Source organism: Argopecten irradians, chromosome 15 (assembly GCF_041381155.1).
Source record: "Argopecten irradians isolate NY chromosome 15, Ai_NY, whole genome shotgun sequence".
In the NCBI taxonomy this organism is placed as follows: domain Eukaryota; kingdom Metazoa; phylum Mollusca; class Bivalvia; order Pectinida; family Pectinidae; genus Argopecten; species Argopecten irradians.
In genome coordinates, this window is record NC_091148.1 from 23,508,335 (window position 1) to 23,533,968 (window position 25,634).

At 37.7% G+C, this 25,634-nt stretch overlaps 1 protein-coding gene across 1 annotated transcript; it reads right to left on the bottom strand.

The window, feature by feature from the left end:
• Positions 1 to 21,428: 21,428 nt before the first annotated feature.
• Positions 21,429 to 22,664, bottom strand: LOC138308686 (neuronal acetylcholine receptor subunit alpha-7-like). Its single transcript, XM_069249719.1, has one exon. The coding sequence runs from the start codon at positions 22,662 to 22,664 to the stop codon at positions 21,429 to 21,431; it is 1,236 nt and encodes a 411-aa protein (XP_069105820.1).
• Positions 22,665 to 25,634: the final 2,970 nt, after the last annotated feature.

The window sequence follows — 25,634 nt, forward strand, 5'->3', positions numbered from 1 at the left end:
AAATATAACTCAGGAAAGTTTATAACTCTGATAGACTAACGATGAGGAATCAAGGGAAGTAACTCTGACAGATTATGATGAAATCGATGCAAATCAGTATCACTCACATGGAGCTCTATGTCACCGTGACATTATTTTTGGTCTTCAGTTCAAATAAAAGGCCATGCAAAACTTCGCAAATGATGGTCGACTGTCCTTATTTTCAAACTCGTTATTCGGATCCATCGGGGTTCGATTCCCCAACCGAACGAAGGCTGTTTGAGTTCACTGGAACGGTACATTCCCGTTAGTAGGGACATTTAGATGAAATAGTCCGCCCATCATCCAGAGATACATAATCATAGCATATAAAGTAGTTGAAGTCCTCATCTTCGATGCTCCAGGGGTTACTATCACTGACGTTATATCCACCCCTGCACTTTGTCATAGTAAAATTGAAGGCAACATATATAAGACACAGGTAATTCCAGCTGAATTTTTGGTCCTGTCATGAACATCAAAAGAATCGAACAAAGGTACAGTTATTGACTGTGTGACTTTGACGTCGGGTGTCGCTCTCTCTGTAATCTTCAAAGGAAGTCTCTGTGAAGGCCTGTAATTGGTCAGTTTTCTCTTGAGCTGCCTCCAGTTTTACTATGAGATAGTCCAAGGGTTGACATTACGGCAGTGATAGTAACCCCTCGAGTGTTGAGGGTGTGAAGTCTTACGAAGTCACAATCACGGCCAACCGAACTGATTATTCAAGGGACATTCCCAAATATTTCCATGTTAAAAATTCATAACGCGCTCAGTCATGTGATTCAAATATACAGTGTTCTTAGCTAGATGCTCTCTCTCTCTCTCTCAAAAAAAAAAAAAAAAAAAAATCACGGAAAATCAGAAGATTTTAACTACAATTATATAGAGTTCTCGAACTTGTGTTATGTACAGGAACCGGATGTTTAGCAGATCGACTACGGACGGTGTCACTAAATCTGTTATTACTGTTATTTATTCATTATCAATTAGTTGTCACTCAAAAACATGTTAGGATGTTGCCAAGGAGATATAAATGCCATGTTGGACACGACTCATCGAATTAAAAGTGGGCGAAGTTATCACTGAATACATATATGTACGTCAAACAAGGGTGGGCTGTGTGTAGGAAGTGTTTGTATACCGACACACGAACAGTAAAAGGTCTGTATCTTAGAGTTCACGGAGTTTGATTAAATCACAAACACTTGCAGATAAAATTAGAGAAACAAGAAACAGGCCTTTCAGATGTCCAAAAATACCACATGCCGACATTGATGCGCACTTTACAAACGTAAAAGTGATTCGAAATTGGAACACAACATCTCGTGTGCGTTTGAACACCAGGCTTCTGTCTTGGTTAAAAATTGAAATTTATTTATATTTTCTGAACATCAAAACTGGAGTTGGCAGCTAAACAAACGACTTATAAATCTACAAGGGTTTAATAGGATATCAGATTGCTGGTCTGTTTCGTAATATCAGTGTAGTACTGATGAGCTGTGTCTTAAAGACCCATTCCCTTTCCGGAGCAAAATATAAAGGTTTCTTAAAAAACATTAATAACATCAGAAAATACATACCGATGACCTAAAATAAGGTTACGACACCAAACATATGCAAGATTTTATGTTATATATGAAAACAGTGGAGAGTCAATTCGCTGTTTTGCCGTCTGGCGCACTAAGAGTCAACTACCGCGCGGTATTTAGGACGACGGCGGGAAACATAATACGACCCGCGTTATGAAAATAAACATTTTATTAATTTTAATCAAGTCGTTCAGAAGGTGATGATAAATGTAGTATTAACGGTAAGTTAATAAGACTTTACAAAACTATCGATCTTGTTTTATATTCCCATTTCGGAAAGGTAGTGGGCCTTTAATAAACTTATATTCTATTAAGTTTTTGCGTGGATGTTTTGATTTCGAAGGTCAAGGTAAAGGTAAAGCAATAGCACCAAACATACCGTTTTTGTTCTATTCATTTCAATCCAGGATTCATAAGGACATCAAATGAACAAGACATTCTTTTTAACTGGACAATGAGTTGAGTGACACCAAAGATTGTTTCATCCTTGATTGACTTGTCAGTGATGTAAGGGACACCATAAAACTGTTTCGTCCTTGTTTGACTTGTCAGTGATGTAAGGGACACCATAAAACTGTTTCATCCTTGTTTGATTTGTCAGTGATGTAAGGGACACCATAAAACTGTTTCGTCCTTGTTTGACTTGTCAGTGATGTAAGGGACACCATAAAACTGTTTCATCCTTGTTTGATTTGTCAGTGATGTAAGGGACACCATAAAACTGTTTCGTCCTTGTTTGACTTGTCAGTGATGTAAGGGACACCGTATATTGTTTCGTCCTTGTGTGATTTGTCAGTGATGTTAGGGACACCATACAGCTATTTCGTCCTTGTGTGACTTGTCATTGATGTAAGGGACACCATACAGCTATTTCGTCCTTGTGTGACTTGTCGGTGATGTAAGGGACACCATACAGCTGTTTCATCCTTGTGTGACTTGTCAGTGATGTAAGGGACACCGTACATTTGTTTCGTCCTTGTTTGACTTGACAGTGATGTAAGGGCACCATACCGCTGTTTCGTCCTTATGAGACTTGTCAGTGATGTAAGGGACACCATACAGCTGTTTCGTCCTTGCGTGACTTGTCAGTGATGTAAGGGACACCATACATTTGTTTCGTCCTTGTTTGACTTGTCAGTGGTGTAAGGGACACCATACAGCTGTTTCGTCCTTGTTTGATTTGTCAGTGATGTTAGGGACACCATTCATTGTTTCGTCCTTGCGTGACTTGTCAGTGATGTAAGGGACACCATACAACTGTTTCGGGTGGTGTAGTGGTTAAGCCTCCCGCCTTTCACCTAGCCGGCCGGGGTTCGTTCCCCGGCACGGAAGTGAAAAGGCTAGGGGTCACCTGCCCGATCACGTTGGTTTTCTCCGGGCACTCCGGTTTCCTCCCACATGAAGACCCTTCGCGCGCTTACATCCGGGCCATCGAGAGTGATTTACTAAAAATGTATAACTTATTTCTCACTCGATGTAAAATAAATAAATTTTACATTTACATACAACTGTTTCGTTCGTCCTTGTGTGACTTATCAGTGATGTAAGGGACACCATACAACTGTTTTGTTTTTGTTTGCCTTGTCAGTGGTATAAGGGACACCATACAACTGTTTCGTCCTTGTTTGACTTGTAAGTGATGTTAGGGACACCATATATTGTTTCATCTTTATTTGACTTGTCAGTGATGTAAGGGACACCATACATTGTATTATCTTTTTTGACTTGTCAGTGATGTTAGGGACACCATACATTGTTTCATCTTTATTTGACGTGACATTTATGTTAGGGACATCATACATTGTATTATCTTTATTTGACTTGTCAGTGATGTTAGGGACACCATACATTGTTTCATATCTATTTGACTTATCAGTGATGTTAGGGACACCATACATTGTTTCATATCTATTTGACTTGTCAGTGATGTTAGGGACACCATACATTGTTTCGTCCTTGTGTGACTTGTCAGTGATGTTAGGGACACCATACATTGTTTCACATCTATTTGACTTGTCAGTGATGTTAGGGACACCATACATTTGTTTCATATTCATTTGACTTGTCAGTGATGTTAGGGACACCATACATTGTTTCGTCCTTGTGTGACTTGTCAGTGATGTTAGGGACACCATACCTTGTTTCATCTTTATTTGACTTGTCAGTGATGTAAGGGACACCGTGCATTGTTTCATCTTTATTTGACTTGTCAGTGATGCTAGGGAAACCATACACTGTTTCATCTTTATTTGACTTGTCAGTGATGTTAGGGACACCATACATTGTTTCATCATTATTCGACTTGACAGTGATGTTAGGGACACCATACATTGTTTAATTTTTTGTGACTTGTCAGTGATGTTAGGGACACCATACATTGTTTCATCTTTATTTGACTTGTCAGTGATGATAGGGACACCATACATTGTTTCATCTTTATTTGACTTGTCAGTGATATAACTGACACCATACATTGTTTCGTCCTTGTGTGACTTGTCAGTGATGTTAGGGACACCATACATTGTTTCATCTTTATTTGACTTGTCAGTGATGATAGGGACACCATACATTGTTTCATCTTTATTTGACTTGTCAGTGATGTAACTGACACCATACATTGTTTCATCTTTATTTGACTTGTCAGTGATGATAGGGACACCATACATTGTATTATCTTTTTTGACTTGTCAGTGATGTAAGGGACACCATACACTGTTTCATCTTTATTTGACGTGACATTTATGTTAGGGACATCATACATTGTATTATCTTTATTTGACTTGTCAGTGATGTTAGGGACACCATACATTGTTTCATCTTTATTTGACTTGTCAGTGATGTTAGGGACACCATGCAACTTTTCATCCTTGTTTGACTCGTCAGTGATGCTAGGGATATCGTACATTGTTTCGTGCTTGTGTGAGTTGTCAGTGATGTCAGGGACACCATACAACTGTTTCATCTCTTTTTGACTTATCAGTGATGATAAGCACACCATACAACTGTTTTGTTTTTGTTTGACTTGTCAGTAATGTTACGGACACAATAAAACGTGTTGGTCCTTCTATGACTCCTAAGTGATGTTAGGGATACTATACAGCTGTTTCGTCCTTCAATGAATTGTCAGTGATACAGAAGAAGTCTTCTAGCTAGCTTATTGTCAGTGAGGTTGTGGTCAACATTCAGCTTTTGCCTATGGATTGGCAATGCTTCCCATTAGATTTTCCTTTTGTAACGCAAAAAAAAATTCAAAAACTGAACTTCAAGTTTAGAATTGCCGGCAATGACAGAGATCTTACATGTGTATTGTATGTTCTTTAACCTTTATTCGATATATCATTGAAATAAAATGTTGTTGAAATTGAAATTTTATAATCTAACTTTTTATAGGAATACACTAAGGCATATTAAAAGGAAATCGTATCTGTAGGTAATAAATAACAAATTATCACATAAAATGCTAAACTAATCACATCATTTGGATATAACGTTACACGCATTTCAGCGTCAAACATATCCATCAAAACTAACAGTTTTATGTTTAAGTCGGACACATTTGAATTAGCTTTAAGAATGTTGGGTATATCTATATTATATAAATACTTCGACTGGAGCTAATTTGTAGTTGTAAATATCGGCTGTTTATTGTGGAATAAAAGTGTCAAGATCAACGACCTAGGCGTGTTGCTATGGGCGAAAACGGAATCGTAACTGGCATACGATATTCTAAAGAACAATATTTCATACATGTTTTGACATTTATTCATAAAATGATATCAAATAAACTACTGATACATAAAAACGGTTACCAAACGTACTTAGCTAATAAAAATCTCACATTTTTTAATCTCTTACTTGATAAAACTCGGATGAAATTGACATCGGATATTCTACATCCGGTGATTATTTTTTACCCATAATGCAGTTGTTTACGAGGTTCCCGCAGTTTCGTAAGTATCCTCGAGGTCGCCCCGTGAAACAAAGGAAGCCATGAGATATAACGAAAAACGTGATAAAATGTGAAAGTCCTCAAAGACAACGGAACACATGTTGGAGAGGAGGTGAGGGGGGTGGGTGAAGGGGAGGGGGACTCTGTAATGGAAGCTGACGTTCTGTCTATCGTATATATAACCTAGTGATAAGGCATGATGAAAAGAAGATGATCGTAACAAATAAGTCGGTGGTGGGAATATATACAAGGGGATAAGGGGGCATGGATAAGGGGGAGGGAATCTCGGTTAGGGAGGGGGAGAATGGGTTGGGGGATTAAGCGTTATGTCGGACTGAATAGAAATACTAAAGTTTATGTAAGTGGTATCTTCGTGGTGGGGGGGGGAAGGGGGGGGGGCGTTGGCAACATATTTAGTGAAGTTGATAATCATTAATTGTTAGTATAATTATGAGCATTCAGGGATTGGGAAGTAGTGAGGGTTAGGTTAGAGGTGATTATACTGAGTGGAATATGTAGGTTTATGTATAAGCATTATCCGGGGGAGGGGGTAGTATGTACAATAACATAATTGCCAGGTGGGCTGGTGCAGAGCTTTGTGTGTGTTTGAAGAGCGTGATACTAATTGAGGAAAAATGACACTGATCTATCATAAAGCCCTCGTCTGGTACCTTGATGGAGGGTGAACCACCGATGTGTCGTTGATTTACAACAATGGTAGAATGGCTATCATTAGGATCTAGGGGGGATAGGCAATGTAAAATAAAACGGATGGCATCATAAAATACATATTACACATGTTTTGAACCATTAGCAAAATAATTAAAATCAATTTATAATCAATATCTTAGCACCAAAATAAGCGTCTGAGCTCGGAGGTCATACAGTTGAAGAAACTCCGAGTAAAAGGCCAGGACAGATACATGGTTATGTTTCAACATAGTCGACAAATTTTTTGTTTTTTTTTGTTTTTTTTTGTTTTTGTCTTTGATTCAAACAAATAATCTTTGGGATCAGGGTAATGTTTTTTTGTCATGCTTGAAACCATTTTGCAATTATCATTTGTCGTTGGGGCATATATAATTACCGTTAAACCTTGTTAACTCGAAGTCGGCCGCCCAGACCATGGTAATTCTTCAAAGATTAAAATAATTCGAGTTAAACGTTCTTTGTAGACAAACCCCATATCCCAAGATTTTCTTAACAGAATCATAATACTAGCTTATCTCCCCTAATGATTAAGAATTAGACATGTCACAGAGAGAAAATATCAAGGCACACTTAAAAGTTGACCGGTTTACTTCGATAAAATAAAAACAAGATGGTACCAATACATAGGTTCGAATCTTAAGAATAGGGTCTTTGGAGTTGATGAGGTTCGACTTATAGGGTGTTCGGTATTTTCATCGATGTCATGTATAAATGAACTCACATAATAATTTTTGTTGTAATCTTGTTTGTAATAATTTCCATTTTAAGCCTTAAAATTCCGTATGTCACCTTCTTGCAAGTATTAAATAGAGTTATTTCCCTTCGTTTGAAAGAAGGGGAGTAACTCTACTACATATATGTAGATCAAAATCAATCGGAGAAACAGGCAATCTTCTGAAATATATATATAATACATATATTTCCGATGAATGCCGGAAATTACTCAAAGATATTGTTACTGGATCAGAATGCCTCTTTGTTCATCTATTCTAGAACCTCCTATTGCCTTACTCGCCTGTAAATGATAATATTAAATTGGTACGTTAGATATCGTCTATTCCGATTAGTTTGAGACATTTCGTTCCGTTAGTTTTATAAGCGGAAACGTTTAAATTATCTGTAGTAGAAGCCGGAGTCTGTCTCGTCTCGTGTGAACCAATCTTAATGGAGAGAGTAAAGATAAGCCACGGGTGCAGTTTATGATGTTTAAATAGCCTATAATGTATATTGATTCACTATCTTAACGGCTTCGTGCCGATAAGCTACAGTTTTAAATAGCTTCAGACGAGATAGTTCTACCAGAAAATTTGAATAATTCCAATTACAAGTCAATGAATGTCAGGTATCGGCCGATTGTTCAAAGAGTTGTAAGATTTCAGTTTGTACACAGCACCCAAGAAACATGAATGTTTAGTCTGTTTACACCATGTTAACGCGTAAGGCCGATTACGAATGTGTCAGTTATAGGAAGAAACCACAGTATCCAGAGAAAAACACGCCGACTTACAAAATGTATGACCAGTACCAAGTGTCCCACGTGTGCTTCGGACTGGCTGCGGTGGCCGAGGGGTTAAGATGTCCTTATATATTACCACAAGCCCTCCAACTGTGGGTCGAATCTCGTGTGGGGCAGTTGCCAGTTACTGACCGAAGGTCGATGGTTTTCTCCGGTTACACCGGTTTTTCCCCGCCATCAAACCTGGCACATCCGTCCTTATATGACACTGGCTGTTAATAGGGCACAAACTAAACAAACAGAAGATTCGGACTCGCAACCCAAAGGTGGACATCACCATGAGCTAGAAGTGAACGGAAAGTGGTCGAGTATCAGACACATTGACCACTTTGTGACAACGATCCTTGGGTTAGTGGTAAACTGTCGGAAACCTTAGCCGCTCGGTCACCATAGACCAGAGTTGAGAGACTATTGGTAGGATATCAGACACCTTCACCAGGTAGCCACTGTTACTCAAATGTGACGAATGTATTGTTAAAATGTCAGACACCTTAACTAGTCGACCACCTTTCAAAAAATTGAATCGAGATATACAAGAAAAAATATATTTATATAGATAAGTGAAATTGAGGAAGACTTACCGAGATCTGTGTAATGCACAATAAAAATAGCTTCACATAGATATTGCAAATAGAAAAGTAAATCTACAACATTCCTGATCTAAAAATGATCTCACAATATCATAATTGTAGCGGTAAACACCTGATGGTGATCAGACATACAGCCTAATGGCGGCATCGCTATCTTTATGTGTACCATTATCACTTCGTTTTTTTCCGATGTGAAATTTTGACTTGTACGGAACTAGTACCAGACCACCTTAGGAAACATTCAACCCAGGTTTAGTGTCCTGTAAACACCTAAGACTATCCGGACTGAAGCCGGAGTACCCGTAGAAAAAACTATTGACCTATGGTACATAATTGGCATCTGTCCGTCTTGGAAATCGAAATCAAAACCAAGAGATGATGAGTCAAAGGTGATGGGTCAGGTGGTATATCGGGAAACTTTAACCGCAACCTAGAGGTGAAGGGTCAGAGTTGATGGGTCACAGCTGATGGGTCAGAGGTGATGGGTCAGGTGGTATATCGGGACACATTAACCGAAACCTAGAGGTGAGTGGTGAGAGGTGATGGGTCAGAGGTGATGGGTGAGATGATATATCGGGACACCTTAACCGAAACCTAGAGGTGAAGGGTCAGAGGTGATGGGTCAAAGGTGGTGTGTGAGGTGATATATTGGGACACCTTATCCAAAACCTAGAGGTGAAGGGTCAGAGGTGATGGGTCAGAGGTGATGGGTGAGATGATATATCGGGACACCTTAACCGAAACCTAGAGGTGAAGGGTCAGAGGTGATGGGTCAAAGGTGGTGTGTGAGGTGATATATCGGAATACCTTGATTAAAACCTGGAGGTGAAGGGTCAGAAGTAATGAGTCAGAGGTGATAGGTAAGAGGTGATAAGTCAGAGGTGGTGGGTCGATGGTAATTTATCGGAACACCTTGAACAAAAGTAATAAAAGCAGTGACCTTTTCACTCTAGAAAATTACGTTATGTCCAAAGAGAGTCCATCAAAAGCTGGAGAGAGAACGTGTATAGGCTTAGCCTGTTGTTTGATCCCTTCTCATATATTTTTATGAAATAAAGTTTGTTGAAATTGAGTCAATCAAAACTAAACAGATTTCAGATTTGATTTTACTCTCAGACATACAAGTATGTAACAGGAGGTCACTATACATAATATAAACATGCAAGTATATTGGGCCCATAGCGCAACAGTACATTACAATATGTATTAGCGATGTACATGCTCAATCAATAGTTTTTTTTTTTCAAAAACTTACATATATTTGTCAGAACAGTTATGTTACATATAGTAAACAGGCCTCGGTGAAAACGTTTCGCCATTTCATTACTGATATTGAAACAAGTAATGATATTCGTTTCCAATATCAGTAAAACATAGATTACAAGTTCTATTTACTTCAGGGGTCCCAGTCCATCTTCCAGTTTCTATAGGTAAGTGCATTTTCGAGCTTCTGAATTTTATGATGATTTGTCTATATATTGGCTTTAGTTTCACAAGATACTTTTCAAATTCAAAGTTACTTCTAAAAATAGAATAAGAAATACCTCTTGATGAATTCTCTATATCATTATACCATTTTTGTACAAATTGATCGTGTTATCTTTGTTTTACGATAGATTTAAAATATTCTCTATTATATGTACATACATTTAAGTCCCATATATAATTCAAACCAGTTTCTTCAAAAATAGTTTTAACATTATGCATCCATTTGAATTCCGTAATATTATTTGTTTGCAAGTTTAACATCAACTTATATATATTACTTGAAAGATTATCTGTAGTAATCAATTTGTGCCAGAACATGATAATTCTGTTTTTAGCCTATACATAGTGAGGGAATCTCTTTAATTCAATATCGTATCATATAATGGTGAATTCGTATCAATATCGTATCATATAATGACAGTATCCTATCATATAATGTCAATATCCCATCATATGATTATAACGTGTACCATATAATGCCAATATCGCATCGTATAATGATGGACTCGTATCATATAATGATAAATTCGTATCATATAATGATAAGTCATATCATATAATGACAATATTGTAACATATAATGATGATATCGTATCATATAATGACAATGTCGTATCATATAATTCCGATATCGTATCATATAATGATAAAATCGTATCATATAATAAGTCATATCTTATAATGCCGATATCGTATCATATAATGATGATATCGTATCATATAATGACAATGTCGTATCATATAATGCCGATATCGTATCATATAATGATGAAATCGTATCATATAATGATAAGTCATATCATATAATGACAATATTGTAACATATAATGATGATATCGTATCATATATTGACAATGTCATATCATATAATTCCGATATCGTATCATATAATGATGAAATCGTATCATATAATGATAAGTCATATCTTATAATGACAATATCGTAACATATAATGCCAATATCGCATCATATAATGATAAATTCGTATCATATAATGCCAATATCGCATCATATAATGATAAATTCGTATCATATAATGATAAGTCATACCATACAATGCCGATATCGTATCATATAATGAAATCGTATCATATAATGATAAGTCATATCATATAATGCCGATATCGTATCATATAATGATGAAATCGTATCATATAATGATAAGTCGTATCATATAATGATAAGTCACGTCATATAATGACAATATCGTATCATATAATGATGAAAACGTATCATATAATGGACATTTATAAAATAAGGCAGCTATGGCTTTCCATATACTTTTCCTAACACCGAGTATACGTTTACAAAACTGTAAATGAAGCTTTTCTATAGCTGTAATGTTTTCGTGACCCCATACTTCTACTTAGTACATCAATATTGGTAAAACAAGGGAATCACGGAGTGTCCGCAGTATTAACTTGGTTAGAAGAACTCGGAGTTCTCCTCACAAAGAAAGCGCTCACCTCAAGGAGAAAGGTGAGGCTGTTTACCTGGACCACTTACAGACATCTCGGGTAAAACAGGCGGAGAAAAAAAAGAGTACACAGAAGTAAAACGTCGACCTATTAAGTGATAGTTCGAGAATTGCTTTATGTTCATATGTATGCCATGTAAAACAATGTCAGGCTTCCGTAGATGTTTCAAAATATTTCAGTGATGACTGTAAAATGTTGGTGTTGGTGTTCTCGGTACGTAATAACTTCAAAAGTGTTTTTTTTTTTTTTTTTTTTTTTAAATTCGAAAACATCATCTTCTAGGCCCTATCCTCGACTATGGCGATCGCTCCTCGCCAAATCTCGCGGTCCTTGGACAAACTAGCGAGAGATAGTGCTAATGGTATAATACCCTATTTACGGTGGGCACGTGCGAAACTCGTCAAGATACGTGTAGATGTTACTTCAGTATGTAAGATAAGGGACGATTTCAATAAACCGTGCTATCTGAGGTGTTATCAGCTTCCAGTACGATACGTGGGTTTGTTTTCACTTGAGGCGGAAAGGAATATCTTCAAAGTTAATTATTTTACTGTCTTTTTTATCTTAGGTTTTTGCAATTATTACAAATTTTGTGTTTTAACGGTACTTTATTTAAAATTAAAAAACGATATTATTTCATAACTTCGTTAAAAATATAGTGAACATTACATAACTTTTTTCAACAAATAAGCGTTTAGAAAGGCAAAATTTAAAAAATTCACATTTAAAAGCATTCTCAGATAGTACAGCTAAATTGATAACATTTCGGATAATGTTTTCATAAGGTTAATTTTTAGATTCTTGGAGCAAACCCAATATCTTGACACGACCAAGGTAAATTAGACTGGATTTCTCTGAAGACAATTTTATTTATTTATAATTGAATTATTTCAACTCCCTTTTGATCAATAACATTTAATTTTGAATTCCTTAGAACCTCCCAAGCTAATGACGTATACATGGCCCCTTTGGGAGTTTGGGTCATTGAAAAGGGTCTCGTATGTAGCCTTAGGGATTCCCAACATATCTCAGAACAAACATCCAGCTTAATTGGTGTAGTCAACATTTAAAATTCGATCTCAATCTTTTGTATGTAGTCGTAACAAAATAAAACGGTAGTAACAAAATAAAACGATCGTAATAAAATAAAACGTATGTGGTCGTAACAAACTAAAAGATATTTGGTCGTAACAAGTTAAAACGGTCGTAACAAAATATAATAAATCGTTTGTGGTCCGTAACAAAATAAAACGGTCGTAACAAAATATAATAAATCGTTTGTGGTCCGTAACAAAATAAAACGGTCGTAACAAAATATAATAAATCGTTTGTGGTCCGTAACAAAATAAAATGTATGTTCGTAATAAAATAAAACGTATGTGTTCGTAACAAAATAAAGCATAATTATGTGTTCGTAACAAAATAAAAAGTATGTGGACGTATCAAAATAGAACGTTTTTGGACGTAACAGAATTAAAATAAAACGCATTTGATAGTACAGGTGAAGTCACCGTGGTTGATATTAATCTGCGAGATTTCGAGGCTAATTTATTTTCATCATGGTTTATGAGTGGTTCTGTGGCACAATGATGTGATGATATTTGTGTTTTTGAGACATGTATAACTTGTGCCTAATTCCTTTTGACTTTATTCAAATAAAATATGTTTAAACTAAACTAGACATATAAATCGTTAGATAGTATCATATCATAACTGTCTGGAAAAAACTGTCAACCAGAAAATTGAGTTATGGTGATTTTATTAACAACACACGAGGTAGCCCTGTATAGCTAAAGACGTACCGTTCCACAAAGGTTACATGTAAAGGTCGCAGCGATAACATGTCTGCCCTGAACAGCGGTATGTATTTAGTATGATTGATGTTCTTAATTTCTATAATACGTGATTATCTCCCCTAAGCGTCGTACCATCATAATCAGAGCCCTGTGTTAAACATACATGTGGGTGACTCTGCTTATCTCTGTCCCGAACTACGGGAACACTATCGAGCCATTCACAGCCTCAAAATCTGTCAAGTTACACTCTCGATATCTGACAACAAATGGGGACAACTGTAACATATCACTAGTTCAAAACTTTGACAACAAGAATTCAAGGAAATCATCACGTCGTCTGACAACCAAAAAAGTAAGGGATTATTACCACCACCTGACGCCAAAGGAAAAATCTATGCAATCGTAAAAGTCTTTCTATGACAACAAAGAGAGGTAACTCTGTCCCATACAATGTAACAACAAACTTATATTTCGGCTATGTCGCACTGCCACCACAGTGCGCCACAGTGCGCCATGCGGAGAACAGCGTGGAGCGACAGTGTGTCTGTCGCATGGCGCAGTATCAATCTTCACTAGGTGCATTGAATTGCCGTTTGGTGGTTTGTTGCACTGTCGCTCTTCACGTTGCGGGATCGCCAATGCGACAGTGCGACATGGGCGAAATCAGCCACCACGAATATCACCCGATAATAAATAGAGAACTTACTTTAAACCATCGTTACACCATCTAACAACAAAGGAATTTGATCTACAATAAACCAGCACTCTGTCCTTAAATCTGATAACTTCAAACCAAGGGAAGTAACTCTGATGTATTTGATAGTTATGTCCTCAGACAACAGAGGAAAGTAACTCGACGCTTTCGCAACGACCTCAGACAAGCAAGAGAAAACCCAGGCTTCCATATATTTATCTCGACTGTGAAATTGGATTAAAATCGAGAGTAACTTTCAGTTAGATTGCAGAAATTTGATCTGGGTTGTTTATGAATACACGGCGGCAAATTACTGATAAGTCCTGTTTTGGAGTTCGGCGGATAGAGATGATACCAGACATGCTGTGTTTATATGTAAAGTTCGGTTCAAGTCGTTATTAGCAGGGATCGCTAAGGGTATGTGGTGCTTCCTACCACTTACGAATGGAGAGGTAGGGAGAGGTGTACATTGTAGGTGGTGGGAAGGGGGTGCCACTAAAATCGATAAACATCACACGCTCTTCTCGTCAATTTTGAATTGATCAATATGTATTCGAAAGTTTCTCTAAATAAATCCGAATGAAATTGTATCTTCAGAGGGAAGTGAAATATAGAACGCCAAGAGAAATATTTTCTTCGTGAAAACTAAGATGCAGTGTATGAACGAAGGGGCACAACTCCGCCTCATAATACGAATATAACATGCTAGAGTTATCTCCCATATGTCGTTATAAATTATAAAGTTTGTTTCCTCTTCCTTTTCCTCTCTCTTTCTATCATCCACCTCTCTTTCTTAAGAAATATTGCATTACTCTTTTTATTTCTTGTGGTGTTTTTGTCATTACTTGATGTTTGTATACCGTATCATTTTGCATAATTAATGAAAGAACTGAGTTGATATAAACTCCATCGTCGGAGACCCACGGGTGATCGCACTACACTACGCTACACTTATCACCCGTGGGCAAACTCCAGGTAAAATCGTCGTAGGTAATTTATATGCATGAAGAATTTGATTGGTTCCAGTACACTTTTGCGATGGGATTTCATCCAATCAGAGTAAGGGTTATGCACAGTATACGGCAGCACAACAAAGTTGGCCAATGCACCTGGCGAATGTTTGGGTACACGATACTGTGAGCGTACGAGCGGTGTATACACGTGTGTGTGTGTGGGCCAGGTATACTATGACCAAAAGCGTTGTAAGCTTCGTTCATAGCAGTATAGGACTTTATTAGGTATTTCTGTAATAATATTATGCTTTATTAGGGCAGAAATAGCTATTTTCATGTGAGTGTTTTACACTAAGTTTTGATGTTATTAGGTACACTTGTATATGGTAATAATTAGGGCATACGTACTGAATGTTGTAGCTCAACGTCATGGAGCCAACACCGTCTTAACCTACATATTGTAACCAAACAGCTGGTTTCTATCCTTGGTGTCATACCTCCACACCATACTGCCATGACCTATATGGTCATAGGAGATAGTTTTCGAAGATAGAGATCTGTATGATTTGTCCTTGACCGTTTTTATACAAAACTCACATGTTTTTATGGGCGCTGCCAGTTTTTGTTTATCTTTAAGCTAATAAACCAGTCTTCATTCTGAAGAGTTCCGAACTATATATCGAGTATTCTAACTGGTCAATTCTAGTGTGTGAATTAGCATATTTTACGAGGATTTTACGAGGAGTTTGCCCACGGGTAATATTTGGCATGTAGCATGCTTGTATTAAGGGCTACCAAGTTTGTTCAAATGAATGACCTTGACCTTCATTCAAGGTCACATGGGTCAAAAAGGCTAAAATCTTTCACCATCTTCTTGTGAATAACTAAGAGGCCTAGAGATCTGATATTGGGCCCTTGATATGCTTGGATGAAGGGCTATCAAGTTTGTTCAAATGAATGACCTTGATCTTCATTCAAGGTCACAGGGTTCAAATAGGCTTAAGATTTTTAAACAACTTCTTCTAAAGAACCAGAAGGCCCAGGGTACAATGTTCGGTCACTTTTATGTAACGTTATTTAATGTAAAAGACGTCATTATCTTATATAACATGACGAGCGCAATTGACGTCATTTCCGACATTCGGCAAACCTGCAAGAAAAGAAAAAACGCAATTTTTCGAATACTTTTTTGAATTTTCAGTAGAGATTTCGCACATGTATATTTGAGCAAAAACGTATTTTTTTTATTATGAATAGAAAATATACTTCCTAATATAAAGTCATTTTTCAACGTCGTGAACTTGCGTGACAGAACAGTCAATTTAAAAATTTCATTTTGTGTCATTTCTGCAAGACAAAGGTTTTGTTCGATAAAAAAGTAGAACGACGTCGCAGTCTATATTTTCTGACATGTTATTAAAATAGAGAAAAAACGTATTTTTATATTAACAATTCATGTCTCTATCTCATGTATTAGTACCGTTTTGTACTGTGTGTATTTGTGTTTTTTTCACTTTTTTATCTTTTCTCTTCGGATACGATATTGGGCAAGTAGCATGCTGGGATGAAGGGCTACAAAGTTTGTTCAAATGAAGGACCTTAAATTTTATTCAAGGTCACAGGGGTCAAAAAGGCTAAAATCTTTAAACGAGTATTGCGTCACGGATTGATGAAATAAACTGATTTCGAATGGTTCTAAATTTGTTTTATGAGGCAGGAGTGTTATATAATTTGGCTTTCGAATGACGATTTCTTTTACGTACAATGTATTATTATTCGTATAACGTTTATATAATATTTTCATCCATTATTAACATATACCATTAAAATGTTATTGTCACATTATGTATCTATGACATACAGCACGTTTTAACACTCTTATATTACATATATACGTTACTTGCAGCAAAACTTGATTTTTCATTATTGTTACTCGATTTATATCCAATAATATTCTTACATTACATCTACACGTTACTCATGTTACATTCATTAACCAGCGCACATTACATTGATACGTTAGATTATATTAACTATATATTATAATACATAAACGTTACTAGCACATTACATTAATATTATTTCATGTTATCTCATTCTTACGTTACATTAGATATCATACAATTTGCTGTATCTTCTTAGCTCTTAATAATCGTTTGCAAAAACTCAAGTGCAATAGCATGGAAATGTAACTTGATTATTTAGCTCCCCAAAAGCATATGTCGATCTACAAGATGTTTCCTGGTTTTGAATCAAAGCTTACAATGCAAGTTAAAAAGTTTACATTTAAGATTAAAATTTTTGTTCAATATATTTTTTTGCAAAATTCGTTTCTTAGACAATCTCTTGCGTTTTTTAGGACGGTCAGTCGCCATTTTGTTTTAACTCTGCTTGGATACAACACCGGGTACCCACCCCTATATAAAGCGCGCAGGGGCGTAGGAAGCGCCCCCCCCCCCCCCCCCGTGTTCCCTAGGACGGGGGGGGGGGGCAAACATGTCTTTTTGCCCCCCCCCCCCATTTTCGCTGAGTGAATTGTTTAACAATGCACACTTGAAAGAAAAAAGGGTCCTTCTGCAAATTTTTGTACTTCATTTTAGAAAATTTTCCGCTGCGCGGCGCGTTTCCTAATAATGAAAATTCGATACACACGAACTAGACTAAAAATGTCCATAAAGGAATTATACTATTTCAAACAAAATGCTTCTTAAAATATTAATTTGTTTATATGTCTAAGCAAGACAATCAATTCATTATTATTTTGAGTTACACAACAATGTGCCGATGGTGTGAATCCGGTATGTTCAGATCGAGCTGGATTGCATGGTATGACGACACTCTCAATTATCGTTTCTTAATGCAGGTAACTTTAAATCGAAAAATTACCGTGTTAAGATCGCTTTAAATTCATCAAAAGACATTGTAAAACTCATCTCGGCCATTCCAAATCGTAATATTTTTTCTCGGGGGAGACCCCGACCCCCCCAAACAACAACGCCTCCAGCGCTCGCAAATTCAACAAAATGCATCGTGAAACTCATCTCAGCCATTCTAAATCGTAAAACTTTTCCCGGGGGATACACCCGGACCCCCAAACACCAAAATTCCACGCCTTCGGCGCTCGCCAATTTAACAAAATTCATCGTAAAACTCATCCCTGCCATTCTAAATGGTACATTTTTTACCTGGGGAGACCCGGACACCCCCAGACACAAAATATCACGCCTTCGGCACTCGCAAAATCATCAAAATACATCGTAAATCTCATCTCAGCCATTCTAAATCGTAAAATTTTCTCTGGGGAGACCCCCGGACCCCCAAACACCAAAATTTCGCGCCTTCGGCGCTCGCACATTCAAAAAAATGCATCGTAAAACTCATTTCTGCCATTCTAAATCGTATATTTTTTCTCGGGGAGACACCGAACCCCTCAACCACCAAAATATCACGCCTTCGGCGCTCGCAAAATCATCAAAATACATCGTATAACTTATCTCAGTCATTCTTAATCGTAATATTTTTCCAGGGACCCCGAACCCCCAACTTCGCACGCTAATTTGCGTATTCATTAATTTCCTGTTAGTGACGACACTGTCTATAGATGTGTACAAGGATTTTATGTGATAACACATGAAAAAAGTATATCAATTATCTCCAGTGGGTGCCGCGAAGGGGGGAGGTGTTTCGAAATATTGTGGACCTTTGCCCCCCCCCCCCCCATTACGTTTCATCTTCCTACTCCACTGGCGCGTATACCACAAACACGTGCAAACATTCGAACACTCGCTGTTCAAAGTGTAACAACTAACACCTGTCCGACTCTAGATATTTACGTGTAACATGAGTCCGTGCTATTAGACAAAATTGTTAGTACGTTCAATGTTTTCTTAAATAAAGATTTTAAGAACCATATATAGATCTATACAGTTGAATAAAAAGTAATGAATTAATTCGAATTCATACATGTACCTTCTTTCCACGTGCGAGATAACATAAACAAACTCGGAAATTCTTATGCTAGGTTGACACTATGTTTCCGGCGACCACGGTAGCCCCGTTTGCTCGAAACGTGGTGCGCCGTGGAATTTTGGCTATTTTTGTCTCTATATTCAAGATGAGCAAGGTCTTATGAAGTTTTGCCACGGTCTTTTACGGATTACGTGGTGGACCGTGGATATAGGAGAAAGTACTGTTCAAGGAGGTTAAAGGTACACTACGGTTTTAGTACGGTCTATCAAGGATACCACTACGTTTTTTCTAGGTCGGTTACGATCTGATGAGGTCTGCTACGTTTTACACGTTTTGATCAAGCTCCGATACGTTTTTCACGGTCCGCCAAGGCTTACTAGGGATGAAAGTCTGATGCCGGGCTTTTTGGAGCAAATGAAACAATATTCATTGCCGAAAATGTCATTTTAAACATGTTTTAATTACGAAATGTGTTAAAAGACAAGAAAATCTTAATGATATTTGGTATAAATATATAATTATTATTGCCAAGTGTGTCTTCGCAAATTTTTTTTTTCTGTAATGGTTCTCACTTTATCTGCCTTTTGCAATAATATTTATTAATACAAGTAATTCCATGAAGTAGCAAATATGTACCAGGCCAGGCAACGATACTCTATCACTTACTGCTTGCAACGTAAGACCGTAATAAGACGTTACACGCCGCATCACGTCGGGCTTTTAATCGCTACAGGCCGTGATGTGCCCTGACAGAACGAATCAAAACGGTATCATCCACCTTTGCCTACCGTGAAAACCTTGATAAACCTGGGAAAACGGCACAAAACGTGCAGCCAATCTGCATCAACCGTGATAAAACGTGAAAAAAACGTAACAGAACGTCACAAAACTTGAAACCACCGTGAGATTCCGGGGAACGTGCCTGCTGCCCGTTCCACCACGGACCGTCTGGAAGTTTTGTTACGGCCTCGCACGCACTGTTACGTTTTGTGAGGTAAATCCCGTTCCATTACGTCCTGTGGCGTTTACCATCTGCGCCGTGACTGCCGTGGCAAATTTTTTGACAGTTTAAATCTGGCACGGCATCCACGGTAATCACGACCGCTCATGTTTGTCTATCACGTCCTTCTGCGTTGCCTCACGTTGTCTCGCGGTCACCACGTTTTGTCCACGGAGGCCTGAAACGGGGCTGCCGTGGCCGCCGGGAACATAGTGTAAATCTAGCATTATAGCTGATAAAATAGTCAAACTAAAAATAAATACTGCAATTTCCTGACAAGGTTACATGGAAGTAATATTATCAGCTAGATCCAAAAATATGTGAAATGCGAGCTAATAAAAGATTTCCATATACATTAGATATTACACGCACATGTACACGTGTGAGTCTTCGGTAGTTTACGTATGGAAGCGTCAATTGTTCGGGACAGGTGGTCACGTACACGTGGTCAGTCGAGTACATCGGGTACGATAGTATACGTGAAGATATGAGGACGGATTGTTATTAGGATTTCTATTCATTTGTGTGGAAAGTTCAATTTGTGAAACATCTAAATAACAGCTTAGAGGAGTTGACATGTTTGCTTGCTAAAACCAGCCCTACACACATTTACAGGTAAGGGGTTTTGTTTATGTATTAGTAGGTGATACACAGTGGACAACTGCTAGGATGACTTAGCGCTCGTGTGTCGATTCACGCGCTTTATATAGGGGTGGGTAGGCGTATTGTATCCAAGCAGAGTTCAAACAAAATGGCGACTGTCCGTTCTGAGAAACACAAGGGGCTGTCTCGGAAACTAGTTTTGAAAAAAGAAACTTTATTATTTTTTTTTTAATCTCAAATGTATTATTTTTTTAACTTGCATTTCCAGCTTTAGGTACCTTCGGGTTTTGTCAGAATTCCGAATCGTATCACGTAATTGGCGTCCACAAGACTTGCACGTGGTGATCCAGGTTATTAACCTAAGCGCACATCCGTTTTCCTTCTGGCTATTATGAGCAAATCGTGCTGGTATATGTCCACAGAGCCAGTATTTAAAACATCTAATTCACACATTGCCGTAAGTTAATATTGCGTGTATCAAATATTGCAATGTGCGAGAATGAGTTTCTTTGTAGATCCAATCTGCTGGGGTCGACTACATGTTTTGTATACGAAAAATGACATTTTTTCTTGGTTTCACAACTCTCGTGCGTCTTCGAAATTGTCGCGACGATGTTCAGATAAGTTCGGAATGATTTGGCATCTTTTGAGCCTATTTTTCACGTGTACACGTTAAACAGATTTTTTTTTTACTTTTATAATTAAAATTACTTACAGTGCTGCAACTTCATAAAAAGTGGTAAAATAAGGAAGTTCAAACCTCGGTCAGTCGGAGCAAAAATGTGTATAACACTTAAATAGTTTCCACAATGACTAAAAGGGCGGAAATGATAGACCAAACAACTTTAATTATGTGAAAATCTGTGACTTATAAAAATAAAAATGAAATTACAGTTAGCAAAAGAAATACAAAGCGTCCTAATATAAAAATTGGAAATGAGAAATTCCTGTTCTACCATGCTGGAACCATTTTCCGTGTACATCACTACTGTATAACTCACCTAGAGTGATAAACCTGGACTTTGTAGTTGTTTTGTTTCCAACCAGCCAGTACCTTATCAGGACGAATTCAGTCTAATTCGTCCTCACGTATAGAAGTACAAATATCAACACATCTACAAAAACGAAAAGTTCGGTCAGCCAGAAAAAGGTTTTATCTATGAATTTGGTGACGTCACTTTTCTCTATCCTATCTTTGCCGACATTTGAAACTTGATCATCGTCATTGGCATCATGGTCTTTGCCAACAACGTTTAATTCCAGGGGATTGTTGCGTTTTCTTATGCTGATATGACACGTTGCAATAGCTACCAGGCACCCTGGGTAATAATTGACGTCACTGACGGCATGTAAACACAGCGATGCTATAGTCAGTATTATGAGCAGGCAGCTGAAGCACATCGCCCCCAGGAGGAAGTAGGACGCACCAGCAATGGGGTCGGACACCTTAGGCATTACCTCGCCTATACTGGACATGTAAACAGTCATCGACAGGAACATGGTGACTGCAAACGAGATTCTCTCACCTGACGCGGCCGGGAGAAGAAACACGAACGGGTTGAGAAAACACAACAGAAGGATCGGAACACCTAAAGACAGATAAAAATACTGCGGTTTTCTTCTTAAATACAGCGTGAATTCTATGATCGACACCTCTTGGGAAAATTGGACATTCCTACTGATAGACGTATTGTAGACTTCCCAAGCACCGTGGGGCGTAAAGAAATCCATTCTAAATTTGGTCTCATTGGACTGTAACCTGACTTCCTGAATATAATCCATCCACGGGACCACTAAGATGCTACAGACGTGGGAGTCTGTTGGAAAGTAGGTCATGTCGACATTACAGCTGGATTTGATCAGCTTCCCCGGGGAGAACATGGTCGAACCATCATTCATTAGCCTGACATCAAAATGGTTGCCATTATACTCCACTAAATCATCAGCTGATGATATCATAAAAACACGTGGTTTCCAAATACGGGAAGAGTTGACAAGGATATTGGTTATGCCGCCATATTCACTGACGTTCCATGCTAGTCTGTAATCTGTCCAAGCTAACACAAGTACTGTGCTCAAATGGATTGTTCCGGAAACTTCATTAAAATCCAACAGGGCCAGTAAAAGGAAAGATGTGACAACATCAACAGTGTCACTAAGGTTATAGACTGGGCGGAAGTCTTGACTGTAGTTCCTGAACAAGTCCACGTTCAAACGTGTCTGGTCATCCAAGGTACCGGCGGCCGTGACTGGCGGGATTATCACGTGCAATGCCAGGAAATATTGAGATATGGCACGTGCAATTTTCATTTCATTAATATGATCTGAAATGAAAGTGTTCGATAATATGAGTATGGATGTTTCCAGATACCAAAATAAACTAAACGTGTGTTAATTATGATAAGTCCTACAACAAATCGTATTGAAATACGACATCAATCACCAAAACGAAATGAATTAGTCAACAATATTTCACTAGATAAGATTAGCGACATCGGGCTATGTAAATTAAATGCAGGCCCATTACAATGCTATATTGTACATTCAGCAGTGTCGAAATCGACATCGAGCATTGCTCTTCGATTTTCATTTCGAAGACAACCCCTACCCTGTTTACATATTTGCCTGATGATGTCGACAGTGTGCACATGGTATTAGTCACAGAACCGTCACACATAAACATTCACTGGTTCTGTAACAATATTATTGTATAACACATCATGTCGGTATAAAAACGGCAGTATTGGATTATTTCAGGTCATAACTATTTTCAAAAATATAATATGGTTTTTGTGAATACCAACGAGAATGGCTTTGTCCGTTTTGTGACCGCTTGGAATGTCGAATTGAGAATAGGAAGAGATAGAAATCAATGCATTGAGTATCGTTTATTACAACTCATTTAATGAAACACCATATTTTATTCGAAATAATTTCAATTAACTTGGAAAAAGCATTTCAAGAATCGTTTATGAGACATTCCCCTGTCGTAGACCGCCGTTTTCTTTCTCTATCTATCGGTATTCTTATGTGGTATGGTGGCTGATTACGGCCATCTCGTGTTGTTGTGTTGTCGCCTTGTCGTGTTGTCGAGTTGTCGCGGTCTCAAACTGCGACAACCCGAGATTTAACAGTTAAAATGTCGACTAGTCGCGTTTTCGAACCGCGACAAGTCGACAACACGACAAGACGACAAGTCGACAACACGACAAATCGACATTTCAAACACGCTAATTAGCGCGTACAGAATCTCGTGTTGTCGCGGTGAAATGTCGACTTGTCGTGTTGTCGAGTTGTCGACTTGTCGTGTTGTCGCCTTGTCGTGTTGTCGAGTCGCCTTGTCGTGTTGTCGACTTGTCGAGTTGTCGACTTGTCGCCTTCCTGTTACACATGCGCAAACAATGGATAACACTCGCCATATTGGATTGCTAATGAAAATAATTGTGTGCATGTGTTTGTACCTAGATGAAGAAATTTGATACCAATTTCTTTACCGAGAGTTGTCAAAGTATTTTTCTCTGAACTATGAATTTCAATAATTTGTTTATTATATGATAATCGTGTAATAATGGTCTGGTCGTGCCGTCTGATTATTACGCAGTAATCGTCATCTGTTAATTTTAAGGTCACTTGAACCGCTAAGGCCTAATAGTTCGAAGGCCCGTTAATCCGAAAATTAGAAAATATTGCAATTTTATGGTGGCATATTTCTGCCATCGATTTCCCGACTTACGACTTAATAATGTCGACATCTTGTTAAGGCATTAAGTCGACATCATATCGGAATATGTCGACATAAACAGAAGAATATGTCGACTTACCACATGTACATGCCCACATAATGAATCCAAGATATTTATGTAGACAGTCGGTAACTCGGCGATTAATGTGTTTATGCTCGGGTGTGACACCGACTTGTCAGTTATTGATGTCGACATCTAAACTAAAAGATGTCGACATCTGGTCTTGAAAGTGGAAATCAAAGGCCACCCTTTCATAGAGCACTGTGTATATGCAGCAAAAGCCATACAGCAGAGATCGACGTTGATTTTGTTAATTCAAGTTTTTATTCATTTGATTTCAAAAAAAAAAAAAAAAAAAAAATGTGATCTTGCAGATCCCGGCCATGAAACTGTAGCCTGCGTGTACGTAGCTGTTAGCCCGAGCCAAGGAAGTGTACAACGAATTATTAATATATATAACCGTGGGTTGAAAATTCGTTTCAAAGCTGTGTGTGTGTTTTGTTGATTGGCATTCGTACCAAGTCCATGTAGTACATACCGTACTATACTATATTAAAAGAATGAATGAAAATAAAAATAAAAAAATAAAATGAAAAAAGATTTTTTTATGTTGTATTTTCTTGTGAATCCCGAAAAAAACCATAAAGGTCACAGTACAGGTACACAATACACATTGGGAAACCAGGTTTACTTGTTAGCTTGGCCTACAATATTCACTTATATAAAGGCACAACGAATTTTTGTTACGGTATTAATGGTCAGATTCAAACTTTGGGCTAAAAATCCTCCTGGGACGCGGTTTTAGACTCCCAACTCGCGATACATCTGCATCTATTTTTCGTAGTAAAAACATGCGTTCTTTGTAGTCAAACGTAGTAAAAAAAGTCACGTGCTTATACCTCATTCATGCCATTGGCCGGAATATACAATTGTATTATGGGTAACTAGTGATCACGTGATTTTGTGTTTACTTCCAAATATGGTGATAGTTTGCTTGCCATTTCTTCGGAGAAATTGATTTATTTGAAAATATTTAGACTCCAAAATATCATTAATATTGCATGCTTATCATTTGACTTGCACATATGCACTGTTTTACTATAAATAATGAACTGAAATGAGTTGTGAAACTGCCATTTTCACGTTTTGTAAATAAATGATATTATACGAATTGACCAATTCAATAGGTCTAACCGTCTAATCTAAAATCAGCGAAGATCGGCTACTCCCGGCTAAATTCGTAGAATTCTAAATTTATATTTATATATATTATTACCTGCTTTAGGGCTCAGAACATATACATATAACACAGAGAAAATAAGGCCAAAGTATGTATAAATACCAGGTCAGAGAAATCACTCTATTTGGAAGTAAACACACACTCATGTGATCACTAGTTACCCACTAATACAATTCCATATTTATTTCGGCCAATGGCATGAATGAGGTATAATCACGTGACTTGTTTTACTACGTTTTTACTACAAAGAACGCGTGTTTTGTACAATTATGGGGAAAATCCTCCGCGGATCGTGGT

What these genes read in the sequence shown, in the direction of transcription:
- LOC138308686 (XM_069249719.1), bottom strand. Translation starts at nt 22,664, where the DNA reads ATGAAAATTGCACGTGCCATATCTCAATATTTCCTGGCATTGCACGTG.